Source organism: Phyllostomus hastatus, unplaced genomic scaffold (assembly GCF_019186645.2).
Source record: "Phyllostomus hastatus isolate PE091 unplaced genomic scaffold, TTU_PhHast_1.1 phas_scaffold_78, whole genome shotgun sequence".
NCBI lineage: Eukaryota > Metazoa > Chordata > Mammalia > Chiroptera > Phyllostomidae > Phyllostomus > Phyllostomus hastatus.
The window spans coordinates 84,989,377-85,009,519 of NW_025334041.1; the positions used below are offsets into that span (position 1 = coordinate 84,989,377).

At 34.6% G+C, this 20,143-nt stretch overlaps 1 protein-coding gene across 15 annotated transcripts in view; it reads right to left on the reverse strand.

Annotated features, from left to right (window-relative positions):
• Window positions 1–2,335: 2,335 nt before the first annotated feature.
• The window catches only part of TIA1 (TIA1 cytotoxic granule associated RNA binding protein), a 35,337-nt gene continuing 17,529 nt past the window's right edge, over window positions 2,336–20,143 (reverse strand). For 6 of the 15 annotated variants that reach the window (XM_045827330.1, XM_045827326.1, XM_045827329.1 and 3 more), the window contains 8 exons: window positions 16,970–17,045; window positions 10,377–10,485; window positions 9,893–9,988; window positions 9,693–9,777; window positions 8,719–8,842; window positions 7,736–7,881; window positions 5,541–5,651; window positions 2,336–2,834 (listed from right to left, as the gene is read on the reverse strand). In XM_045827330.1, the coding sequence (XP_045683286.1) occupies window positions 2,804–2,834; window positions 5,541–5,651; window positions 7,736–7,881; window positions 8,719–8,842; window positions 9,693–9,777; window positions 9,893–9,988; window positions 10,377–10,485; window positions 16,970–17,045 (778 nt within the window). In that variant the 3' untranslated portion in view covers window positions 2,336–2,803. The other 9 variants (XM_045827332.1, XM_045827328.1, XM_045827331.1 and 6 more) reach the window with 6 other exon arrangements.

The following is a 20,143-nucleotide window of genomic DNA, read 5'->3' on the forward strand; positions in this document are numbered from 1 at the left end:
GGGATTGGAGTTAGGTCCCTTAAGTAGCAGATGAAGGAACCAGGGGAGCTTAGAGCTGGCACAGAACTTCTGAACAAGGTCACATCCCCCAAGAGAGGACACATGGCTACACTTTTAGAGTTAACCTAGACAAGATCCCTTCATTTTCTTATGGGTACTTAGTCTAGGAAATCTCAACTGTTTCAACTATGAATGAATAGCACAGAATTTATACAAAGATACTCTAATTAAAAGTATGAAAGAGTAGCAAAACTTAACTAGTTTCCCTGGGAAAAAACTCACAGGAAAAATATTTGCACAGTGCAGTTAAAAATAATGCAAAAATATTTCAATGTCAATTTAAAAAAGAAGCAATCACAGCTTAAAAATACAAAAATTCAGTGATGTCCCTAAAGTGAAACAGAAACTGGTGGAACTTAGGAAAGAGAAAGACAAAACCATTTCAGAAATGAGGACCAACACAAGCAAGTCTGTATATCACAGGAAATGTGTTAAGGAACAGTTTAGAAATAAGGAAAGCAAACAAAAAGATAAAAAGAATTAAGAACAACTGATAAAAACAGATGCCAGACAGGAAATCCAACATACAATTGGAATTTCAAAGAAAACCAAAGCAGTAGAATAGTACAAAAATGTAAAATCCCAGAAAACTTCTAAAATATTCCAGTGCATTTGGCTCAGGAAGGAACTGTTTTCTTCTACAGTGTTTTTCCTGACAATTTCCTCTTTTACCTGATTTTCTCCCAGTATTTAAGTCTTCTCACATCCTCCATACTTTATATTACTTGCATAGCCCAACCTGTCTGGTCATCAAGTCTAGCCCTCTGAACATCAATCTGGACTGGGTGACAATTTGCTTCACACCTGTTGTCCTGGGGCATCCCCTTCTTTCACTCCTGTGTTGGATCCTGTTTCTAGACACTACCTATTTTTTCTTTTATTTTCTGGTTTCGACAGTGTATCCAGTAGATGAGAAGCAGTGAATGGGAAGACAATCTTTGGAGAACTTGTATGTCTAAAAATGCCTTTATTCTATTTTTATCATGACAAAATAATTGGATAGATAATTCAAACTTTTTAAGACAATACTCCACTGATCCTCAGTTTCCAATGTTTTGGTTGAGTATTTTCTCAACCCTTGTGCTACCTGGTAAATTTTAGAATATTCTCTTTGTCATGTCTGGTATCCTAAAATTGTACAGTGGTATGCCCTTGTAAGGGTCTTTTTATCTGTTGTGCTGATTCAGTAGCCTTCTTTCAATCTTGAGAATCATTTTACCAGGGAAATTTTCTTTTATTTTCCAATTAAGCCCACCCATTCCCTTATTTTCTCAGTTCCTTTCCTAGGCCTATTGGTTGTATATTAAACCTTCTGAATTGATCCATATTTTTTCCCCTGTATTTTTTATTTCTACTCTAGAATATTTGTCTTTTAATAATCTCACTGAATTTACTATTTTAGTTTTTTGTTCTGATGTTTTACTAGTATCCTGTTCTAATTTCTTGAATATAGTATCTTCTTTCATCTCAGTATATTATAGTTCTTGAAAGTTTTCTGATTCTTTGATAGTTGCTTTTTGTTTAGATCTATCAATTACAATAAAATTTTCCCTCAATTTCTGGTGGTCTCTGGTTGTCTTTATTTAAAAGAGAAGCATTAAAAACCTGTTTGGAAGATTTGTGTTCATGAGAAGGGCTTAATGACTGGCACACTCCTCACTGTAGGGGGATTGGTGGCCATTTGGTTTTTTGGTGAAGACCCTCAAATGTCAGCATCTGTCTCTAATCTCAAGAGTTTTTTGCCCTGGCTGGTGTGGCTCAGTGGATTGAGCGCCTGCCTGTGAACTAAAAGTACTCTGGTTCGATTCTCAGTCAGGACACATGCCTGGGTTGCAGGCCAGATCCCCAGTTGAGGGCATGAGAGGCAACTGATAGATGTATCTCTCGCACATCAATGTTTCCATTCCTTTCTTTCTCCCTCTCTTCCCCTCTTTCTAAAAATAAATAAATAAATAAATAAATAAATAATCTAAAAAAAAAAAAAAGTTTAGTTTTTCCAAATTAGAATCCTTCAGATCCTGCCCAGTGTGAGCAGGTGTGGCCGTTTATATTCTAGAGCTCAACAAGAAGGAGCTAGGGATCTCATTTATCCAGTATGTAAAACTGTGCTTAAATGCTATTTTCTGTGCAGCATCTCACCCTAGCTTAGTAACCTGAGTCAGATGTCTACTTTTTCCTTAAAAAGGAAACTAAAAGTTGAATTACTATCAGAATAACTTTGGCCTCCAACTTTAGAGGCTGTAATATAAAATACTATTCCATCGAGACACATTCACATACATTTTATTATGGCTCTTAAATGAAAATTTCATGTTTTAGAGGTATATTCTTCAAGTTCTAAACACAACAGTAAAATGCAATGACTGAAAAAAAATGTAATAATCCCCATACAAAAAATGATTTTGTTTTTAGAAATCACTCTTTCATGGAAATGGTGTGCTTTTTATTTCCTATAAACACATTTTATTTTTAAACTAACTCTAACCTCAAGAACACCCTACAGCACTTAATAAACCTAACTCTCTTTGTATATGCAATCTAGTCCTATCAACTGCCTTCTCAAATGTAATATAACTCTAACACATCATATACAAAAGGAAGAGGAGGAAGCACAGGGACAAAAGAGAAGAATAAAACTACGATGTGAATCTTGTTCTCAATAGGGAAATAATATCAACAAGGAAAATGAGATCTTGGTTTCCATTAAGGAGTAGAATCCAGAGAATTCCAATTCTTTGTGGCATCAAATAGTAACACAATGCAAACCATTGTTTCTGGAATAAGATTAAAAAAAAAAAATCAAACAAATATTTGAATGAATGTTAACAATATAGCTACACCAAAACCCCCCAAAAATCACACAATAATCACTGCAAGAAGATCCCACAGGTTATAGAAAACATAAAGGAATTTTAATATCCAAACAGGGCAAAAAATACTGGATTAATGACCCATTCATTAAGTGTGAATCACTTTAGGTTCTTTACAGTACCAGATGTATTTTAAAGTAAAATCTGAATGCATATCGCAGAGAATAAAACCATTTTAAAAACTTTTAATTTCCTTACCTGATACTAATGACAGTAGGTTTAGACTGAAAAGTCTCTGAATGATTTGTTTTAACACTAGAGTAAGATTTAAACCAAAGTTAGCAATGTTCCTGAAATAAGAATTTGTTCAGTAGTAACCTTTTCATCATGAATAATACCACTTTCTTTTCAAAAAGCAGTCAATGTACATTTTAAGATTTGTGCAATAAAAAAATATACTGGCTAATGAAAAGTGTTATTACTTGAGATAGGTCAAAATGAAAGAAAAACTATATTTTTGATTAATTATCTATGCTCAAATAATTTACCCTGCATTCCACAGTTGTGTAGTAAAATATTTCTGAAACAGAGAAAAATAAGGGTCCTAAAATAGAAACATAAGCCAGAAGAATTTAAAAATAGCTCCTGATATTTTATTTTTTGAGTATTTCGCTTAAGCTGCTTTTGGTTGCATGCCCTGATCTGTAGAAGTTAACAAGGAAATAAAATTTCCAGGTATTTTAAAAAATCTGCTCATCTTTCATAAAGCAACTTTTAATGTAACACTTAAAAATACACAGTGACTTAATGAAACATCAGTACAACTGCATAGAATTGAGCTCCAGAGAATTATATACCTACTAGTTGTCTTTCCTGGGCTCTGGTTTACAAGAGTATTGGCTTAGAGACCAGCTTAGAGTCATTTGCTCCTGCTTGGAGAATACTACTGGCCAGGAAAACACAAAAATTTCACAGGCCTTTTCTGTTCCTAAATAAAATGCTAGGAGCTCTCTGAAGGTCTTAAAAACAACTGCCCACCCAAATACGTATACTGGGGCCATTTGTGAGTCAAGGAAGAAGGGAGTTTGTGAGTTTCACTGAAAATGAAACAAAACAAAATCTCCCATAACTAATTTAAGAGATTCTGAAATGTACTAGAAATTTCAAAACTAGAACAATGCCATCAAAGATTAAACCTCTAATGCTCGGAACCACCCAAAAATAATAAAGTTGGGAACTCTAGGAAAGCAGGTACCAAAAGAATCAAAATAATGATTGCACTGAGGATTCTCCTCTTTGAAGGCTGTTTTAAAGAGGTAGGATTTTAAGTTTTTTTTGTTTGTTTATCTTTTGGCCTCTGAACATTTAAAAAATGCTTTGCTCAGCTGGTTCTTCAGGCTAATTTTGGAGTTCACAACAAACCCCAAGCCTGACATAAGGATTTTCTACAGTTTCACAGCTATCATTTGTACAAATTAAAATTAAGTTGATTTACTCTTTTTGAGTACATATCACTAGAAAATGGCAAATTAATGTATTTCTTTACATAAAATTTTGTTTCAAAATTCTCAAAAAACAAGAGCAGATGACTTTGCATTCAAAGACTACCAAAGTGTATATTTGATATCCACATGCAAACAACTTAAAACCTTATAAATCTCCTGTCAACTCTGAATGATACCTTTAAGAAGGGAATGACATACAAAGTCTCCTAACTGTGCAAAATACTAAACTGGTCAAACATTTTACATAATGAAATAATACATGTAAATGTAGAAGTTGACACATGAAATTAGCACAGGTTCAAAATAACTCATCACATTTCAGAGATTTTCTTTAGTAACAAGTTTTGTTTTTGTATTTCCTGGTACACAGCAAAATTTATCAGAAGATAAAAATTCTTTTAAACAAGGTCAACAGGGAGTTCTTGAGGCACCTTCTCATATAAAATGTAAGATGAATGCAATTAATCCATCTGAGAAAAGTTTTCAATCTAAGTGAACTTCTTTTTTCCCATTAAGCATATTTTACAGAATTTTAATAAGGCAAGACAAATTTCTGAAAAAATGTAGATACAAAAATGATGTAAACTAATAATTTATATTTAAAAACCCCAAAGGGAAAAATGGTAAAGATGAGATCGTTCGAACAATACCTTAAAAAAACAAAACAAACAAAAAAACTTAAAACAGAATTGTGCACAAGCTGAAGATTACAAAGAACTTCTAGGCTTTGCACAGTTTTGGTTTTTTTTTTTTTTAAACATCTTTATATTACATGTCTGAAATCATATTAGGAATGCAAACTAAAACTGCACACTACTTTAGTGGAAAAAAGTTCAACATTGTGCAATTTTCTGCCTCTTAATTTTAAAAAAAGTGGCAGCAATCCCTGCATTTGTATATGAAACAAGGATCTGAGAAACTTTATTTAAAAAGTTGATGAATGCAAAAATTGGCAGACATCCAGCATCTTGTTTCTTTTTAAAACAATATGGATGGTAAGTAAATTCATGATTAAAAATTGAACCTTTTAAATAAATATATTGTATCTGACATTTGCACAGACTGATTTGATAAATCTTTAAGTAAACAACGGCTTTACTACACTCCCTGTAGCCTTGAGCCACTGGCTTTAGATTCTGGAGTCCTTTTTCACTGGGTTTCATACCCTGCCACTCGATACCCTGCAGGCTGATTAGGCAACATGCTGCCATTCTGTCCTGGAGGAGGCTGTACTCCATAATTCGGTCCCATCCACGGTGCAGAAGACTGTGTCTGACTGGTAGAGCATGTGAAAGAAGCAGAGGGGAAGGAAATCCACTGGTTAAAACAAAATATAATGCAAAGAATAAATAACATACATAAAGGAAATATACTTTCTCTGAAGCCCAAATATAAGAATTGTTATGAAAGGAAAGCAAAAGTTTTTCTTCTTAAAAACAAGCACCCTCATAGGTTTAATTCACGCAGTTTAATTACAGCTATGAAAATACCCTTAACTGTAAACATTTATCCCCTTTGACATCAGAGAAAACTCATCTTTCATATCAGGAAGGAATTTTAAAAACATTTATTTTAATCGTTGTTCAAGTAGAGTTTTCTGCCTTTTATCCTCATCCCAGCCCAAACCCCCAGCCCTCCACATCTCCCTCCTGTTTCCACTCCCCGCCTTGTTATTGTCCACATGTCCTTCATGCTTGTTTCTGCAAACCCTTCCCCTTGTCCCCTGAAATTCCCTCCCCTCTCCCCTCTGATCACTGTCAGCCTGCTCTCAATTTCAGTGTCTTTGGTTATATTTTGCTTGTTTGTTTTGTTGATAAAATTCCTGTTAAAGGTGAGATCATACGGTATTTTTCTTTCACCACCTGGCTTATTTTGCTTAGCATAATGCTTTCCAGCTCCATCCATGCTGTTGCAAAGGGTAGGAGCTCCTTCTTGCTGCTGCATAGAATTCCATTGTGTAAATGTACCATAGTTTTTTGATCCATTCATTTACTGATGGGCACCTAGGCTGCTTCCAGCACTTGGCTATTGTAAATTGTGTTGCTATGAACATTGGGGTGCATAGGTTCTTTTGGATTGGTGTTTCAGGGTTCTTACGATATAATCCTAGCAGTGGAATTGCTGGGTCAAAAGACAGATCCATTTTTAGTTTTCTGAGAAAATTCCATACTGTTTTTCATAGTGGTTGTACCAGTCTGCAATCCCACCAACAGTGCACTAGGGTTCCCTTTTCTCCACAGCCTCTCCAACACTTGTTTATTGGTTTGTTTCAGGAAGGAATATTGTCCAACTGGGTTGGACAAACATTGAACAAGTCATTTCCTAAAATAAACCTGACCATTTGATATGACATTTATATTACTCAAAGAAGAAAGTAAAACAATTATCAGCATATGTAAGTTCATAAAGTTTTTCAACATTATAAATATAAGATTACTTTTTAAATAAAAATGATAAAAAAGTACTTTAATTTCTAGTTTGTTTCTCAGAAATTTAAGCAAAATTACACAATTCAGGGTTTATCAAGAAGTTTCCATGGGACAATAAACCCTTTTGCACAGAAAAAAAAACAAAATAAATAAAACCACCAGCAAAAAAATTTGATGAAAGAATTGCCAAGTGACCATTAGTCACAAGAAAGCTTAATAACTATTAAGACCTTATTTTCTATTTAAGATTTTATTTTATTTAATTTTAGAGAGAGGGGAAGGGAGAGACAAAGAGAGGGAGAGAAACATTAATCGGTTGCCTCTTGCACACCCCCAACCAGGGACCTGGCCCACAACCCAGGCATGTGCACTGACTGAGAATTGAACTGGCAATCTTTCGGTTTGCAGGCTGGTACTTAACTCACTGAGCCACACCAGCCAGAGCAAGCTCTTATTTTCTTACTTAAATATTAGTTGCTTCATTACCCAAATTCTTGTAATGCTGGTTTAACTTCAAGGCAACATTTCTCTGGGAAAAATTTTAAAGAGATATACCCAAAACTATAAATTAAAAACCACTCTAAATAAATCCTTCAAAGGCTAAAGCTATGCTTTAGAAAGAGGGCAACATTACCTACTAATTACCATATTTTTTGGACTGTAAGAGCACTCCACTCCCACCATTTGGGAGGAATAATGGTTGTTAATGCTGCTGTTGAGTTCTGTTTACATTTACATTGGTGAAATACTATGTTATTTATGTTATTAAATATTTTACCACATTTTTTTGCTTCAATTTTTTCCTCCTATTTTCCTCCTCTAAGACCTAGGTGCATGTTATAGTCTGAAAAAATAAGGTACTTAAAATCTCTCCCAAAGTTCTTGACATTTTCAAAGGCTAATAATAAAGGAAAAGAGCAAATATGCTTACTTAAATCCTTGCTGGTTCCATGCCTGGCCATACATTCCATATGCAGGTACCTGCCAACCATTAGGCATATACTGGCCAATTTGTTGTGCATTTCCATACCACTGACCCCACTGGCCATAAGCTTGTGGATATCCAATTTGATTTGGCTATTAAGTAAAATTACACCAGATTATTAGTATTATTTGAAGTTAGGTCCTAATATACCACAAATAACTAATATGCATAGCCATAACACATAGGGCCATCATTACATTTAAAATGAAAGAATCAACAAAAGTTTAGCAAGTGACTGCTTTAAAAAAAAAAAGTGAGGTTATATTGCTGTAACTCGACCTGATGCTCTGAATGGCATATTCTTTGTAAGGCAATGCGTAATGTTCTAGTAATAAATATTAAACTCAGTATAATGTTCAAGTGTTCTGTACACTTTTTATGACTGTTTCCTTTAGATAAGGAAAATACAAAGATTATTTACTTCTATATTCAGTGTATTTAAAGAACTTATAGTTTAGGGTTTTCTTACTCCTATTTATAGTGATGCTCCATTTACAATTCCCTCATAGAAATCTTTGTGGGATCAAGTTAACCATTAAAGCTGCCTAGAAAAAAGAAAAGCAGCAAAATGCCAAAGCCCTAAACATAAATATAACTACATTTTTTTAATTGCGTCAACAATGCATGTCAGTTCTCCAAAGAGTATGTGAATAAATCTACCAAGTATTAAGAAAAAATTTAATACCCTGTTAGGTTTGTCGGAGCATTTTAAAATCCACTGTGTATGAGTCAATTGAGGCGGTCACATTCATCATGTCACAACTGCAATCCATGAGCCACCACTCTGGAACTATAATACATGTAGGAAGATCCCTTATATACTGTCATTTTAGTATGAACTAGAAACTTATTAACATGGATTATCAGCAATTTCATTTTCAAATAACCTTATTATTAGTATTACTTTGCAAAGCCAAGAACCCTCTCACCTGTTGCACGGGATTTATCATATCAAGAGTTTCTTTGCCCCAATAGCACTTCACGACATGACCTTCAATGGTAGTTCCATTAACAGAAACAATTGCATGTGCTGCACTTTCATGGGAGTTGAATCTATTAAAAACAATATTAACAATCATTCAATATAAATTATTTTAAATAGTTCAGAATAAAACCTTATTTTTAAAAATCAAGTTGAGCCAGGCAGTTCATGTATAAGAATCAACACATGGCATATTTTCTTTGCTTCCCCTACCCTAAAGATCTTGTAATTCTGGAGAAACATTTAAAAAAAAATCCTCACCAGAGAATATGGTCACTGATTTTAGTAGGTGTAAGGGAGGGAGGGAGGGAGGGAGGTCGTGTGTGTGTGTGCGTGTGTGTGTGTGTGTGTGTGTGTGGAGAGTAAGGGAAGGAGGGAGGGAATGAGGGGACGGGGGAGAGAGAAAGAGAGAAAGCATCAACTGGCTGCCTCCTGTATGTGCCCCCACCAAGAACTGAACATTTTGGTGTTCGGGATGATGCTCCAACCAACTGAGCCACTAGGCTAGGGCTTGGAGAAACTTCTTTTGGTACAGGATATTTTACTGGCTTTGTGTTGGAAGAAGAGAGCTCTAAAAAAAAAAAAAAACCTGGCAAATACACTCAATGCTAAGAGAAATTTTTACTTCTTTATAACCAAGGCAAATTACTTACTTACTTACTTATTTATTTATTTATTGAGAGGGAAGGGGGGGAGAGAAACATCAATGTGCAGTTGCTGGGGGTCATGGCCTGCAACCCAGGCATGTACCCTGACTGGGAATCAAACCTGTGACACTTTGGTTCACAGCCCACGCTCAATCCACTGAGCTACGCCAGCCAGGGCTACCAAGGTAAATTTTTAAGAAAACCACTAAGTTAAATATTTAAAAATAGTTTTGGGGGAAAAAAGATTAAAAGAAAAAAACAAAACTACCCCTACCGAACAAATGAATATCCTTTATCTGGAAAGACTCGAATTTCCATTATTTGTCCAAATGGTGAAAAAGTCTGACGCATTAGTTGTTCTGTTAAGACAAAAAAATTTTTTAAACCCATTAAGTTAAATTAAAATCCTAGCAATATTAAGCTTTTCAGTTTAAAAATTAATCTCAAAATGCCACACAAGTAGAACTCCCATACCTGTTAGCCCAGAAGTGACACCTCCACAGTATACAGTACAGTTGCTTGGACTAGACTGATTTACGACTTCATCATAAGAGAGCTGTTTGGTGTTTGCTGGGGATGGAAAGTTTTATATTTTTAATTCATTAAATAAAATGTTCAGAAAGAGAAATGCAGCATTAACTACACTACTATAATGGTAATATTTACCTTGACCAAAATACTTATATCATATATATTACATATGAATGAAGATTAAACCTCCCCCAAGAATGTCTAAAATATTACCCAATACTGTCTATTTAACAGGAGACTTGACATTAGAGATAATATTTATTATGTGTAATTACAAAAATGAAAACTAAGTACATTTTAGAATAGTAGTCTTGATTTGCTTCTCATCTAGTTCTGCAATAAGTCTCCGGGAACAGCTCTAACATTTAAAATCTAGTGTATTTTCCTCCAAAATTCCACATTTCCTTTTCTTCTCCAATACACCTACACTCATATGTACTCTTTGGAGCTGGAGGCTTTCGGGTTGCCCAGTTAGTTCTGATTTGTCTTCCACCAAGCCACTGGCCACCCATCTGTTGAATGGCGTTTTCCGCATCCTGTTCCACACAACATTAGAAATAACAAAGAACCCACTATTAGTTAGTGTTTAAAAACTGTTGGTCATAGAGAAAACTTGTGTATGCTTTTCACAAATATTTTTAAATGAAAATGCCTTTTGAAGTACACAATATATGATAGCTCATCTAAAATGCAATGGTGCTTTTATCTTTCTTTAGACACAGAAATAACATACTGACAGTGACCAGAGGGGAGGTGTGTGTGGGGGAATAATGGGGAAAAGAAGGGGAAGGGTCAAGTCAGGGAACATGTATAAAGGACCCAAGGACAAGGACAATGGGGTGAGAGGGGAATGGACAGGGCAAGTGAGAGCAAGGACAGGGGAGGGAAACTGGGACAACTGTAATTGAACAACAATAAAAAGAATGTAAAAAAAATAAATTATCTTTCTTTTATTTAAATACCAAATTTTGGTAATGTTAATCAGTGGAAAAAAACCAAAGCCCAAAACCCTTCTGAGGTAGCTGTCTTAAAAGTTCATGTAATAAATTGGACTATTACGGATGAAAGTCTCACTTTATAGAAGTTTGCTAATGACAGGATACCTCAGTACTCGTAATTAAGTCATTCCAATGAGTGGCGAGCAAGTGACAACTGATGAAGCATCTTCTTTTGGGGGCTGCTGTCATGACTTATACAAGTTTTAGCAGGTATGACAAGTGGTGAACAAGTTTCGAAATCTGAAACATTTTTTTTTCTTGTCAAAACATGACAAGTGCCAGGTTTGACAAGTTCTGAAGCCAGCAAGTACTGAGGTACCACTGTATTTCATTTCTCATTTCATTCAACAAGTAAACATTAAACAGCTATCATGTTTTAGGCAGCAGGTTAAAGTGCTAGGGATATGTTGTTGAGTGAGGCAGACTTGATCTCTGTTGCCACACTGCTTACATCTTTTGGGGGAACAAATAAAGTAATTGCAATCTGTATATGCCATGACAGAACAAAAGGTTGAGATAGAATTATGGACATGGGGATCTACTTTAGGTAGCATGATTAGGGAAGGTCTCTTTGAAATGATAGTTGAGCAGAAATTGAGAGAAAAGGAGCTAGCCAAGTCACAACACCAGGGAAGAAAGCCCAGGTAGAAGGAAAAGCATTGTAAAGTGCGTAAAGGCAATAAAGAGATTCATATGCACCTGAAAGAATATGAAAGATGACTAAATTTCAGTGGAATCTACTGAGCAAAAAGGAAGGGTGCCTGAAGAAAAACCAGAAAGATTTTAAGTAAGAGATTATCATGCTCTAATTCATGTTTTAAGAAGGCCATTCTTAGTACTAGGAGGAGAATGGTTTAGGGAAATGGGTAGTAAAAGGACAAAGATATTTTATGAGGCTAATATAATATCCAGATTTAAAAAATGTTTGCAGTCAGGTCTAGTACAGTAGCAGTGAATGTAATCTAAAGGAAGTCAACAGAACTAGGGGATGCATAGTAAGTAAAAGAAGAGGAATGAAAGATATTTCCTAATTCCTACTTCGATAGTAGGGCAGGACAGTACCACTAGCATTTACTGAAATACGAAACCTGGGAGAGAGGAGCGGAACAAGTTTTGAGGAAGAAACAAAGAACTCCACTGAAGACACATTAAGTCTGAGATGCTTATAAGACACTTACATGAAGATCATTCATTTATATGCATAGAGCACAAAGAAATAAACTGAAGTGGAGATATAAAATTAGAGTCACGGAGAAAAATGAGAGAGAAAAGAAAGCATCCTGGGACAGAGCCCCTGAAAATCAGCAAACCTGAATGTTGGGTAAAGGAAAAGTTGACAGCTAAGGTGACTAAGGAGTAGCTAGTGATAAAGGAAGAAATCCACAAAAATGTACTGTCACAGAGCCAAGAACTGAACTTTAAAACAGAAGTGTTGGTGGACAACGATAGAGAGATATTAGAGAGAAAAAAAAAGGGCCAGCTTAGAGTGAACTGAAAAGTAATTGGGGTACAGCTTTGGTCTGCACGTGTCAAATGTGGACTTAACTTAGCAAAAGAACAAAGTCAAGGATAAAAGCCATCTTGAGACCCACAAAAAGGAAATACATACTGTAGCTTCCCCTTATGTGTAAGGAATATGTTCCAGAACCCTCAGTTTATGCCTGAAAATGCAGATAGTACCAAACCCTATATATGCTATGTTTTTCCCATATACACAAACACGCATACATAATACCTACCTATGATAAAGTTTAATTTATAAATCAGGCATAGTAAGAGATTACTAATAATAACTAATAAAATAGAACAATTATAACAATATACCATAATAAAAGTTATGTGAATGTGGTCTCTCTCAAAATATCTTAATGTACTGTACTAACCTTTCACTCAAAGAAGGCACTTTATGGCTTCTCTTTGACATAGATGATTGCTAGCATCACTATTCGTGTACTTTGGGTCCATAATTAAGTAAAATAGGATTACTTGAAAATAAGCATTGCAGTACTGCTACAGTTGATCTGATAATACACAGCTAACCCACAAATGGGCAGGTAGTATATACTGTGTGGATAACACTGAACAAAGAGATGATTAATGTCCTAAGTGGGATGGAGTGAAATTTCATTACATTACTCAGAATGGCATTAAATTTAAAATGTATTAGTTGTTTATTTCTGGAATTAGCCATTTAGTATTTTCAGATGGTGGTTGTCTTTGGGTAACTAAAACCAAAGAAAGTGAAATGCAGATAAGGGGTACTATTGTATTCTTTTAAAGAAACATTGTTCACCACACCGACCAGTTTGTTGAACTCCATAAGATCTTTATCTACCGTTATGGGTTGAAATGTGTCCCTTAAACTAATATGAAGCTCTAACTAACACCACATCCCTGTAACAATGAATGTGACCTTGCTTGGAAATAGGGTCTTTTCAGATGTATTTGTTAAGATGAGGTCATACTGGATTTAGGTTAGCCCTAAATCCAGTAAGACTGATGTCCTTATAAGAAGAGGAGAAGCTGATGTGGATACACACAGAGGGAAGGGGACTATGTAAAGATGAAGACAAAGATCCGAGTGATGCAGCTACTAGGTGAGGACACCAGAGAGGTCCCTGGTGGGGGGAGTGGGAGAGGCAACCACACACTGGTGTTTCTCTCCCCTTCTCCCTCACTCCCCTCTCTAAAAGTAAAAAAAAATAAAAAAATAAAAAAAAATTTAAATCTGAGGAATTCCTGTATGATAGCTTTTATTTTCTTAGTGAAGTATAAGGTAGGCTACTCAGGGTGATGGTGGAGAAAAGAGTAAAGAATATTTGAAGAGATAGGAGGGGACATGAAATAGTTAACAAAGAATGCAGCCCTGGCTGCTCAGTTGGTTAGAATGCTCTCTGATGTGCCAAAGTGGTGGGTTGGATCCCTGGTCAGGACACATACAATAACCAACCAATTACTGCATAAACAAATGGAACAACAAATCGATGTATCTCTCTCTCTCTCTCTCTCTCTCTCTCTCTCTCTCAAATCAGTAAGTAGAAAAATAAAAAGAACAGGACATCAAATTTACTAGAGAAACAGGTTTGCAAACATAGCATTATATGCTCATCTAACGTGTGTGACCATTAAATTAGAAGTGAAACCAGTTTTTCTGTAGCAACATTCACTTATGGCAGAGTAGGCAAAAAAAAAAGGTATGTTCAATCAATATTGGGGTTTGCCTAGCATGCACAACATGGGTAGAGGCAAAGGGAGTAACTGCAATCTGGACTGTGGCACTTCACAACACCAGTGCCTAGTAATCACACATCACAGGTTTCATAAAACCTGAAATATAAACTCAAGAAGATTCGATTAAACTGCTTACTCAAAGTTGTGATGGTTGTCAGGGTTCAAATTCATCTCTGGCTAACTCCAGAGGCTACCCACAGACATTCTTTGCTATCTGATTCTATTTCATACTAAATATGCATTTAATAGTGATTTTGATATAGCAGGGGACTTGCTCTGGCAAGAGTACTGGCCTGCAAACCAAAGGGTTGACAATTTGATTCCAGGTCAGGGCACATGCCTGGGTTGCAGACCAGGTCCCGAGCTGCAGATATGCAAGAGGCAATGATCAATGTTTTTCTCCCTCTTTCTGTCTCCCTTCCTCACTCCCTAAAAATAAATAAATAAAATCTTTTAAATTTATATGTGTGTGTGTGTGTGTGTAATATGTAATATACACATATATGTATATATACACATGTATATATGTAATATATATGTAATACATATACATTACATATACATACATATACATATATATATATGTAATATATAATATATAATATGTAATGTATCTATAGCAGGAACCTTTATTCCATTATATCAAATGGAAAGAGCAAATTCCTATTCCACCCAAAGCTTCCAACCTACTTTCTCAAATAGTATACTAAAAATCCTACATATATCCACCCTCCAAGGAACTCACACTATTTGTGGTATCAGCCCAATATATGGGGTATTTTCCTATTATGATTAACAGTAAAGCTTTCAGAACCAACTACATTCTCACAGTTTTTATTTTCTCATCTCACAGAAAAAAATTTTATAATTGGTAGATGGGACAATATATGGTAGAATTTTGTGTTTTCACTTCTCAATATGCTTTACCATTTACAATTTTTCTTCTAATATGTGGGTTCTTCCTGACCTCTTAGGTTTACCCACTTTCTTCACAGGTTTTTTCACTTTCTTGGAAGACATTTTCACTTCACGAGAAGATGATAGCTATATTGCATTATACACTTAAATAATCCAACCAGAAGACATAATGTTCCTGTGTGAACTGCGCAATGCCACTGCATTCTACATTCCCTTACCTGAATTTGTAATCCACGTAAACATTTTTAGGGCAGATTTTTTATTTGAGAAGTAAATTCTAGGCAAAATGGTTGCATGCTATAGCAAATATTCCTCACTAAGAACTCACAGTGAGGGATAACCAGGTATTAGTTCCAATTTAAGTAGACACAGGAACTAGAAAAAACAAAATAGTCTGACACTATTTGGCATAACTGTAAAAACCAAGAAGGAACTGGCACAATAACTGATGCTGATGTATTCAATCTGAAGCCATCAAGAAATTATGTATCTATTTCAAATATTCCCTTTACTAAACTAAAAAAAGTCTTTTCTAAAACACATTTTATACTATAAAAAACTTTCAATGGTTCATTCTAAGGCACTCTTACACAGCAAGTACAGTAAATCTGTACTTACCATTGACAAAAAAGTCATAACGTAGAGAGAGGCAATACAAGAAAATCCAAGGTTAATGAAACCTTTGTGTATACTGCAAGACTAGTGCCTATCAAATTTCCCACTCCTATATTTTTGGAAGTGTGATATCTCTGCATTTAACTGTTTTAAACCTTGAGTTACCACACTAAAACACTAATTACTTTATTTGAATTTGTAATACATTTACAAGGTTCAAACCTCAAACCATACAATACAGTGAGAAACTTCCCTCTTTGTCCCCCATCTGCCTAACTCTTATTACCTATTCGCTAACAGGAAACGCTGCAACAAGGTTGTTTGTTTATGAGCAAAAGAAAACACACACATGCATGCACACCATACAAACATATGTTCTCTTCCCTTTTACACCTAAATAAGGTTTCCCACCTAACAATATACCATGGAAATCTTTCCATAATCTGGACTTACAAAGCTTCCTTATTCTTTTTTAAAAATATTTTTAAATATTAAAAAAATTATTTTTAGAGAGGGGAAGGAGGGAGAGAGGGAAAGAAATATCCATATGCAAGAGCCTCTCACATGCCTCCAACAGGTTATGTGGCCTGCAACTCAGGCATGTACCCTGAGGGGGAATCACGAGCACCCAATCCACTGAGCCACACCAGCCAAGGCCTTTTTAAAAAAATACCTACAGCACAGTATTACACTGTATAGAGGACACAACAAAGATTTCTCCAGCTGTCACATGAAATGAGCCTTTTCTTTCTTTATATACCCTACTCTCACCTCTCATTTGATAAATTGCACTGTCCTTCCTTTTCTCTGCAAAAACCAGAAATTTCAAATCCATGTGAATTAGTATTCAGTAAATGTTTGTTGGATGAAAGAAATGATGAAACATTTCAAGTACATTAATAAACAATTTAAAAAGTCCCCACCTATTGAAGCATTTTATTAGCTACTTTTAAATTATCATGATGGGCATATAAAACAGGTTGATAAAATGAGATTTTCAATATCTTTGGCTGATAATTTAAACATTTCCACTTTCTATATTCTGAAAACATTTTATCAGTACTTTGCATGCATAGGTACTAAACAGAAGTTGAATAAATGGCCAAAGAGGAGAAAGAACATATCCTTTAGTGCAGGTGTTAATTTTCAGTGAAATGAACAAATGGCACATGAAAGAAAAGATTAATAACTAAAATAAAATGAATATTTTCATTCTTTACTCTTGAAGCACTGCACATGCACTTTTTATCGAGCTCACCCATTTGTTGAAAAAAGAGACAAAGCCATATCCCTTAGACTTTCCTGTTGCCATGTCTTTTACCACTCGGGCGTCTCTGAAATCAGAAGCAATCAGAAGTTTAGGTTTGCAAATTCTCCTGTGGATATCAAGTGAGAATTTCACACACAACTCATTTTCAGGTTTCATCTTCACTAAAATGAACCTTTAACACAAATTCACCTTTTATTCTATAAAATTTATCATGTATTAGCAAATGAGACTTAATTTTATAACATGCAAATCAATAACTTCTTAAATATGTATGTATATATACATTGTACAGAAACTGCCTCCCATTTCAAAAGTTTTAAACTTTTAAATACTAAGCATGGTGAAGACAGCTATTCAGATAAATTACTAAACCACTTGTAGGGTTCACAGGCACATTAGATGAATGGCTTTGTTTAACCATGCAATTTATAATTTGCTATTTGATACCATATGCTACCTAATCATTAAAAAATTAAAATAGAAAACTGGAAACTAAGAAAATGAAAAAGATGTATATTCCCTAAATTAAGTAAATCATTTTCTCAGATCAATTCATATCCCCCCTCCTTATGGACTATTTTAAATTTTGATAACTTGGTATTTTCAGAAATGCTAAATAACTGAAGAAAAATACTACACACACACTTTAGTTTTAAACTATATATGAAAGGATTTTATACTGAATTTTAAAGTAGCAATCATATAAGATTGATTGGAAACTACAAGATATAAGAGCAAAATTTTAAAAAGTCAGAAAGTAAAAAAGCACGCCAACATTTATCCATTGTGAACCGTAGCTTGTAGTTAGCCAGGGCAATTCTGTCCATTCTTCAGAGATACTCTGCAAAATAACCAGAGCCCTATTATTTGAGATTGAGTAAAAAACCCAGTCATGATAGCTAAAACTCCATACCTCAAAAATTGGACTCAAATTGTGCTTCACAGGCAATCTGCTTTTAAGTTAGCCAGGTATGTCACAATGCATGTTCTCTCAGGACACATGAACAAAACAGGCACTTTCACAATAAAAACCCAAGTCAGAAAGCCATGCAATATAATTTTATATTAAGTATACATAAGCATATTTCGATCAATTTAGGAGTGATTTATGAAGTGTTTAGGGTCAAAATGACAAAGACGTAGGGGTAAAAAGGGAAAACTAATGCAAGTCACTTATTATGTAAAAATACTTATTAAATTATCTGAATGGTACACATGCAATTTGGTAGCTGATTCATTTCTATACCAAAACTTGTTAGATTACCCTAAACTCAAGGAACAGGAAGAGTTTACTATGTTAATTAGGGAAAGAGCTATGTTTTTTATACTAAATATTTTATTAGGTCATCAATTACTGTGTATTTTCTGTAACTCACTGTTGTAGGATTTCTACTGAGACTATCATAAGAACCTTTTAATATATAGTTACCAATTCATTTCCTCTAACAAATATAATCAGGAAATGATGCTACTCTACTGAAAATGATTCTTTTAAATTTAGGAACACACTCTTTGGGTAGCCCAAAGCTTAAATATTATTTATATATTACCTCAACTAAAAATTACAAAACTTAAGGAAAGGCCTTACTCTAGAAAAACTAATATATACATAAATAATCATGGTTGGCCATAATAAAATCTACAGACTATAATTATGATACCAACATATTTAAGAAAAAGAAATTACTGATCCATGATTAAAAAGTCAAGAAATTACTAAAATTTGAACATCCTTTAACTTAACTTCACTGATTGTTAAATAATCTTTATCTAATCCCAAACTATAATTCCCATGTTTTCAGAAGTTACCTCAAGAAAAATTAAAACATTTAATAAAATAGCTATTTAATCTATTAAAATGTTAGAAATTTTTTTCCCAAGGGTTAAATTTCAGGAAATGTTAGCCTGGAAATATATTTAATTCTTACTTATTTTTGACAGGATTCTCTAAGGAAGCAGCAGCAGCAGCAAATATCTAAACCAGGGTTCTTTAATCCCTCTTTTATCCTTTTATGGTCCTATGACTACTCTGAAAATATGATAGAACTTACAAAGATACTCCATACCAAAAAGAAAACAAACACATTTTGTATATAGAAATTTATACAGCCTTTGAAAGGCCAACAGTTAAGACCATCCAGTCTAGATATTTGAAAGCAAGCTAATGATCAGCAAGATTCAAAGACAGACTAAAAGGAACAATCAAGAAATTAGAACTTATTTTCCTAATCAGTTCTCATAAAGAAAAATATCAGCCCTGGCCAATGTGGCTTAGTTGGTTGGAGCATCTTCCCCTGAACAGAAGGTTGCAGGTTCAGTCTCCAGTCAGGACCCATGTGAAAGGCTACTGATTGACATTCCTTTCCCTCACCTTCTCCTCTCTCTAAAATCAATAAGCATGTCCTAGGGTGAGGATTAAAAAAAAAGTCACCTACCAGAAAAGAGTCTATTTATAAACCCTAATCTCATCAACTGCCTTTCAAGTTTTCCCTTATTATGCACGTTCATCATCCTACTAATGAAATACAACCCTTCAAATGAAAACTCTCCCAAAATTCATCACCAAATTATTGGCATTTACTTTTCTCCTCACCTCTATTTGCTGCTGGTTTGTTCACCAAACCAAACCAAAGCTAGTGATTCCTTTTGACTTCAGTTAAAATAATTTACTCTCTTTTAGCTGGAACAACAATAATAAAGCAACAAGAAACCCTAACAAAATTCTCTTTTCTAAATTCAGTAATTATGTGTAAGAAAGTACTACAATTAAATTATTATTCTTACTCTATTATGGCATGTTTTTCAAAATAGTGAAGTTCTTTTATGATGAATAATGCCAAGTGAGCTATTTACAAAGGGCTTAAGCTGATTAATAACAACAAATGCAAGCAAGACAGAGCTTCACAAGAAACTAAAAGGCATTACTGTTATTGCTATTAACAGTAACAACAAGAAGATGGTAAATACCTTGGAATTAACATTTAGTAACTGCTTTTGGTGTTAAAATGAGGTTTCTCTTTGTTAAAATAGATTAACACAAAATGCACGGTATCATAGAAGTGCCCAAAAGGTCTAAATTCCTCAGTCACAGCAGGAGTTTACTAAAGATTATGATCAAGCTAGCAAGACACTTATATATGAAACAAGATGAACAATAGTAAA